The 7,881-nt window shown below is 43.7% G+C and overlaps 1 protein-coding gene across 1 annotated transcript; it reads right to left on the bottom strand.

Annotated features, from left to right (window-relative positions):
- Positions 1-3,775: 3,775 nt before the first annotated feature.
- On the bottom strand, positions 3,776-7,666 carry Arf6 (ADP ribosylation factor 6). The gene is made up of 2 exons (XM_021179347.2): positions 7,518-7,666; positions 3,776-7,417 (listed from the first exon to the last, which is right to left on the bottom strand). Exon 2 carries the CDS (start codon positions 6,944-6,946, stop codon positions 6,419-6,421), a length of 528 nt encoding a protein of 175 aa, XP_021035006.1. The 5' UTR covers positions 6,947-7,417; positions 7,518-7,666; the 3' UTR covers positions 3,776-6,418.
- Positions 7,667-7,881: the final 215 nt, after the last annotated feature.

The raw sequence follows: 7,881 nt of genomic DNA, 5'->3' as shown, positions 1-7,881 counted from the left end.
AAAAAAAAAAAAAAAAAAAAAAAAAAAAAAAAAAACTGGATTCAGAACTGATTACAGTAACACCAAGCAAATAAAGCCACAATTAAATGGTGTTATCTGAACCTTTTCCAAACTAATCTAGGCTCTCTAGAAGGAAGTACACCCAAGGGAAAAAATTTTTCTCCTAACCTACGTATTTTCTGCTAGTAATATATGTATTCAAATACTATAAGCATATAGGAAATCCACCATTCAAAGCAGGTTCCCACAGGGGCTCTGGCCCAGCCTCACAGGCTGCTTTAGCTGGGCCTGCACACTCCTACCCAGAGATGGTTCCACAGCCCAGACTGTAGTGAAACAACCAGGTCTCTCAGGACTTGACCAGCATCCCAGTTTTCTTAAGGTCCCCCAAAATGACGTCACCCCCAATCATCAGGAAGTAGTCTAAAGAACACAACACCCTCATTCCTGCCCCACCATCACCACTTCCTAGTTCCTAATTTTTAATTAAACAAACAAACAAACAAACAAACAAACAAACAAGAGGAATGTTAGGTTACAGATGATTCCATTAGGCTCTTTTCAGGGAGCTAGCAACAGCTTAGCAACAGCATCTGCCACCACCAGGTACACCAGGAACACCAGGTACTCTGCACTGCGTATAAAGGATGGCCTGACATCACAGCTCTCCCTCTGTTCCCACGCGTTCAAAGATTAAGCACCATAAAAATAAATATTTTAAATAAAATAATTCACAAATTTCTCAAGAAACAGAACCGAAACCCACTGGTTTCACACATTTACATGTTAAAAAAAAAAAAAAAAAAAAAGCAGGCTGTGGTGGTGTACACTTGTGTTCTCAACACTTGGGAGGCTGAGACAAAAGGGCCACTATGAATCTGAGGACAATCTGGGCTACATAGCGAGAGTCTATCAACAAACAAAACCATAGAAAAACTCCACGTTAGCCTGTAATCCCAGAAGTCACAGACAACTCTCAGGGTTTATTAAGTACATAAATGGGGTAACTTATATAAGCCACCATTTCTCAAAATTATGATTCAACTCATTTGCCTACCAGTAGGCCTCTTTGAAGTGTTGGATTTCCCTACATGCTTATGGTGTTCGAACATGCTGGCTTTGGCCGCAGTTGGCATTTCCCATAAAGGAACAGATGGAAAGTATCATGGGTTTTCAGGCGGTACACTGTCCCTGTGTCACACTGTTTCTTACAAATTTTTTCCTCCACTGATATGGATCAAACCCAGGGCCTCCTTGCAAATGCTAGGCAAACACTCTGCCACTAAGTTACACTCCCAGAACATTTTTATCAAAACTCCTTTGAAAACATAAGAACTATTCTTAGCACAACCTCTTGTAAAAACAGGTCACAACTAGATTCGCCCTTGATTCTGAGTTTCCCAGTCCAGCTTTTACACTGCATCTTTTTGTTACAGTACCAATTACACTGTTTTCTTCCTTCAAATATTTGTTCCAACATAACCTGGGAGCATTTTGGACTTTTCCTTACCTCTCCCTCTCTATATAACATACTGTGCAACAGTGTATCACCAATATTTATACTTACCATCTCATCTTTGTTCCCCACCCACCCATGTAAGTCCATGAAAGCAGACATTTGTTGTTTTGCACTACAGGAAAACAGTTGCAGGAAAATTAGGCTCTCAATAAATAAATCTACCCTCAAAATTACACAACAGATACCTCAAAGGAAGTGTGTACTTTATAAGAAATAATCCAACAGGTTTAAAGAAAAATGCTCAAAGACAAAGAAGTAATTTAAAGTTGTTTTGATATTTTAAATAAAGGGAGGTGTTAAAAGTTAAAGCACGCTAGGCAGTGGTGGCACACGGCTTTAGCCCAGCACTTGGGAGGCAGAGGCAGGCAGATTTCTGAGTTCGAGGCCAGCCTGGTCTACAAAGTGAGTTCCAGGACAGCCAGGGATACACAGAGAAGCCCTGTCTCGAAAAACAAAACAAACAAAAAAGTTGAAGCACTTGTCCTGAAGTGGTGAGCCACAAATTTAATCCTAGCACTCCGAGCCCGAGGCAGGGAATCTCTGTGAGTTCAAGGCCAGCCTGATCTACAGATTGAGTTCCCTGACAGCCAAGGTTACAAAAAAAAAAAAAAAAAAAAAAAATAACCAAAGGTATCAAAACCCTAAATTAATAAATAAGAAAATAATTGTTAAAGCACTTTTGCCATGAAGGTTTGAGATAGGATTACAAATTCTAATCTAGACTACATATTAAGCCTCTATCTCAAAGTAACAAAAGTTAAGTACTTTTCACCATTCCACAAAGCAAGCTTAGTTCTTAGTCTAACTCTCTTGAAACATACCATTATTTTAGTTAGCTAAGCTAATAAGCAAATTTCAATTATAATTCCTAAGTCCTTCTACAGACCAGTTCTACTTTCTTTGATCTTATCCGCAAGTGTTCCCTGCCAGTTCAACTAGTTTGGCAGCTTTAAAGTTTGGCAAAGCAAGAAGTTACTTTGCTTTTTTTTTTTAAACAACTCCTCACAATATTTCAATACTACAAACTTCTGAATACTATCATTTCTCCTACTGTCCACATTTGATTAAACAAACAAAACTTTAGATTCTATTGACAGCTAGGCTCCAACTATGGTATACTTTGCTCTATGTTGTTTTATAAAAATTATTAGCTGTAAGAGACAAGACTTATCTGACAAGTCGTGTGTGCATGTGTGTGTGTATGTACACACCTACACACACAGAGTAAGATAATGAGTAACGGAATGTGAAAAAAGTATCACTTCCGATTGTAGTGGCTCAATTTCTATCTAAAGCATTACATACCATTGTAAATACTTTCTACTCTTATCACTGAAAAACTGATCTTGGATATTTCAGTAAGTCCTAGTACTAGATATACTAGGTAAGAATCAATATGAGCCTCGTTGGTTAGTTAAAACCAACGTCTCTAATAAACCAGGCTGACCTCAGACTTGTGATCCCTCCCTCTCCCAAGTGCTGGAATTACAGGTAGGCACTAACAAACCCAGCCTTGATGTGCAATCTAAATCATACTATATATATCACATCAAGACAGTATAGTATCAACAACAACAAAAGAAAACTTGATGGATTAGTATAGGGAATGCTTCTAATATTTTAAAATTCATTTTAAGCTATTCATCTACATTTTACCTTTTACCTGACTATAATTCTGCCCTTATTGTCAAACAAGCAACTGTGATCTCTAAAGCAAACTTTAAAACCCAACTCTACAATTAAAGATTAAGATAACTAAAGAAGAAAAGGACAACTCTGAAAGTCAATTCCTTCTAAACTCAATTCTGTACTTTCAAAATGCTAAAACTGTAATTTGGGTGGGGGTTGGGGGAGGGGAACAACAACAAAAAGATTCCTGAGGCCTGAGGTGGAGATGGTAGCACAGGCTTGCAGGATGAAGCAAGGAGCACAAGTGCAAAGTGCACTGGAATAACTTATCAAGTCCCTATCTCAAAAAGCAAAGCAAAAAGGGGTCAGGGATTCACTATGTGATGGAGGGTGGGGGACCTAAATATCTTCAACTGCTACTGTACCCTCAGTTGTCAAAAGCCCGGTGAAACTAAAACAGGGAATACCTTAAACAGTCACTATTTAGGGGAGAAAGAAAATCTTTTTTATCTTTTATCGTAAGAGCCAGTCTGAAATTCACTTTTTACCATATATCCCTGGAGAATAACATGGCCCAAGATACCAATACATCCCACTTATCTACTCCAAGTAACATAACCAAGAAACTGCACTGTGTAATTCCTTTATTTTCTGCATGTTAGTGCTTCAGCAACACTACAACCATAAAGAACAATTTCCAAGTACTGCACTTTTTCAGCTGGGGGAGGGGATCACAGTCTACAGACTCATTTACTTATATTAGACAAGATTTACCTCATTCAAAACTTACTGCATGTTTATAAATTCACACAAATACAGAAATTGATGCAATTAAAACAAAATCTTTAGATTTTTTTTAAATCCTTCCATTATAACTTTTTCTGCAGGCTCTAATTTTCGCTTCATAATCACCAATGGTTATGGTTTGACTTAACTACATCAATTATAAATCTCTTAAAGTCTTAAAGAAATGTAAGTGAAAATTACAATTTCTTTCCAAAAGGTTTAGGGTTTTCAAATTTCAAATGTCTCCCCCCCCCCACCTCTTCAGACATCTCAAATAAGCTAAAAATAACCCATCTCACCTGCAACATTCAGTAACAGCAATCACTTGTATAAAATTTTAACTATGCCCCCAATTATTTTAAGACACAAAAAAAATGGCTGTCTACCAATCTGTCTGTCACAAGTAGAACACTACATTTAAGAATCAACATGAGGGTTTCAAGTTTCCTCCAGTTTAGGCATTTATACCTTTGTGCTTATTTTGTTTCAGGATGTTACTATAGCATTGATATTTGTATAACCATATTTATGAACCTTAAAATGTAATCATTTAAAACACTAAGAATTACATTTACGGTGGAGCTTTGGGAACTTTACAAAGCAACTAAAATGTTCTTAAGTGTGCGTCGGCCTCATTTCTAGAGCTACATCTATTAATGTGACACTGAGGACTTCAGGCTTTAGTTGCGTCTTGAATCAAAAATCCCTCTGCACCAATGAGCCTACAACATAGCACCTTTTCTCATCTGCTTTAGGTTAAATGTTTTACTTACAGCTCATTTTTGTATAGCCTTCTGCTTCTCCTACATCTTTGGTAAAAGCTCCATTATACAATATGGCCAAAACGTGAAGGACCAATACTGTCCAACTTTACCATGATATCCGGCTTGATTTTAATTTTCAGACACCCTCATAAAGAAAAAAACAAAACAAAAAAACCAAAAGCATTCCACCTTTTCCTGTATACTGCCTGTGCAGTCTACATTTCCCAAATTCCCTAAGTTTAATTCCTTGAGGATCGCTAAATTAATCCTTAAGGCTACAGAGGAACCAGAAGCTGCTTCACAATTCGGAATGACATTAACATTTGGTTCAAAAAGTTACTATAGTGGTCTCCATCTAGTTACAGGTCCTAACCAGATCATCTTAAGATCTGGATACAACCAGCACAATGCTTACCCTTAATTTACATTCATTGTCATCTGTAGGTTCTTCCCCTTTGTCATCCACATCTAAGCCATTCATTCAGTACATTTCCTTCCTTACAGGAGACAGATATACTACCGAATCAACAGGATATCTGGATGAGTAAACCCTACAATCAAGCAAAACTAAATACCTTTTTAAAATAAAACATCTTTTCCAGTGTCTTAATGGAGATGTAGATCACTCATCTATTTAAAAAATGTCATGTTTCTTGGGTCTAGTCAGCTGCTGTAACGTGAAAGCAGGAATGTGTATTTTCTTTCCAGCTAGGTTAAAGGGGCATATAATTTTACTTTTTAAATGTTTTATTAGTGAGCAAATGTTTAGTAATTTTAAAACTACTGGTCTTAAGACATTTGAAACAAGGTAACATTCCAGTTTTGCCCAAAAGTCACTTTAAAATATCTACAAATATTTCATCTGTGTGAGGCATACACCATTATTGCTCCATTTTCTGGAAAGAGTATTTTTTAAAGGTAAGAAGAGGGAAACAGCGAAGTTGCTAACTTTGCAGTGGAAGAGACCTGTAGGCTTTACAGGCTGCGCTGCTTGTTCTATGCGGCAGGGTAAAGGGAGCTCGAGCCGTACTCCTCCTCATGCACGTTAATGGCTGACACTGCCAGGGCTCCTGACATTACCTGTCTGACACACTCATGTGCAACTGGAACATCACACTGCTATTACTCATTATCTTGCCACTGTGGGCTTAGTTCACCATACTGGTCTTGGCTATAAAAGGTCACATTTGAAACTGCTAAAGTTAGCGCTAACGAGGAAGGGGAGGAAGGCCTTAAATATAAAAGACAAACGGCAGTTTGATTAAGCAATAATTTTCAGTTTACTAGATGAAACAGACTTGGAACATAGTCTGCATGAATGCAAAATAAGCCATCTACAGCAAGTGATAAGAAACTGGGCAAAAAGGAAAAAAAGCATACATGGGGGGAGATTCTCTCGAAATAAAAAAATCAAACCATTATTATAAAGGACTTTACCAAGAGTTGCTATTACCCCACCCCGTTTGCTGGAAGTCACAAGGCATCTAGCACTGTATTCGTGTCAAATGTCAGATCAGAGCATCCTAACGCAAAGCCAAGAGGAAAAAAAAAAAAAAAGGAAACAAAGAAAACCCCCAACCCCACTAAACTGTAGAACAGTAACTCCAGAGTTCAGATTCAAAAAAGAGAGTGGCAATTGAAAGAGGTGATGGAGGTGGCGATAATCCTATGAATGGGTTTTGGATTTCTCTCCTTCCGGGGGCTGGGTGGAGGACGCTCATTAGGATTTGTAGTTAGAGGTTAACCATGTGAGCCCCTCATAGAGTCCGTCCCCGGAGGTGGCACAGGAGGGCTGCACATACCAGTTCCTGTCCCGAATCCGGGTCAGGCCCAGTTTCTCCTGGATCTCATGGGGTTTCATGGCATCGGGCAGGTCCTGCTTGTTGGCGAAGATGAGGATGATGGCATCCCTCATCTCCCGGTCATTGATAATGCGGTGCAGCTCCTGGCGGGCCTCGTCTATGCGGTCGCGATCGGCGCAGTCTACCACGAAGATCAGACCCTGGGTCCCGGTGTAGTAATGCCGCCAGAGCGGCCGGATCTTGTCCTGGCCGCCCACATCCCACACGTTGAACTTGACGTTTTTGTAAGTCACCGTCTCCACGTTGAAGCCCACCGTGGGGATGGTGGTCACCGACTGGCCCAGCTTCAACTTGTACAGGATCGTTGTCTTGCCGGCTGCGTCCAGGCCCAGCATGAGGATCCGCATTTCCTTGTTCCCGAAGATCTTGGATAGCACCTTCCCCATCGCGTCGGAAGAGCCGGGGCCGGGGGCATTCAGGTGTCCCGGGTCCCCTCAAGCCTACAACGCCGCCGCCGCCGCGAGCCCGAAACGTCGCCGCCCCGCTGCGAGGACGCCCTGCGGCCTGCACGAAGCTGCCGGCTAGGGGGGCAGGGGCCCGGCCTGCGCTCACTCGGGCATCGCCCGCCGCCGGGGCCCTGCGTCTGCGCCGGGAGAGCCGCCGCCCTGCTCAGGCTAGGCGAGGCGAGGCGAGGCGCGGCCGGCCCGGAACTGCCCTTCCCCCCCGCAGGCGCCGCGCGAACGAGCGAGCGAGCGAGCGCCGCCGACAGCTCCTCCGCCGCCTCGGCACGCGCCGGCTCCAACTGCGGCCCTCCTGCCGGCCTGCGAGCACCGGGCTCGGCACCGACCCTGGTCACCACCCCGACGACGAGCGCGGCTCGGCGCCCGGTCAGGTCATGGATCCTCGCGGGAACTCGCCTGCAGGGACACAGAGAGGGAGAAGGGAGTTACCGCCGGGCCTCCGAGGGGGCGCCGAGACCGACGCGGCCCGCTTTTTGGGCTCGGCCCTTGAGGTTACCTCCAGCCGCCGCCCCGAGCGCGGATTCCCTCCGGCCTCCACCTCCTCCTCCTAGCTCTGCTGCCGCCGCTGCCGGAAAAGGCGCCGAGGAAACCGCCTCACTTCCCCTCCCGACTGCGCACGCGCGCCTCGGCCCGACCGTTCGGAAGAGCGCGACCTCTGAAAGGAGAGTGGCCCGCGCGCTCGACGTCACGGGCGCCACGCGCCGGGGGGCGGGGCTACGGCGGCTCGCCGGGCTCAACGCCCGCGCCTCGCGGAACCTGCTGGCGTGGGGCTGGCCGTGTGCCCACCTGTCGCTCTACCCGGGGTCTCCGCGGGTTTCCTTCTCCGCCACTCGAAGGTGGGGCACGGTTCCACCGAGGGC

Source organism: Mus caroli, chromosome 12 (assembly GCF_900094665.2).
Source record: "Mus caroli chromosome 12, CAROLI_EIJ_v1.1, whole genome shotgun sequence".
Lineage (NCBI taxonomy): Eukaryota > Metazoa > Chordata > Mammalia > Rodentia > Muridae > Mus > Mus caroli.
Note: the sequence above shows the minus strand (reverse complement) of the source record. Positions and strands in the feature narration are given on the sequence as shown.

Excerpts from the sequence above, each read along its gene's own strand:
- Arf6 (XM_021179347.2), bottom strand. The coding sequence starts at position 6,946 with ATGGGGAAGGTGCTATCCAAGATCTTCGGGAACAAGGAAATGCGGATC.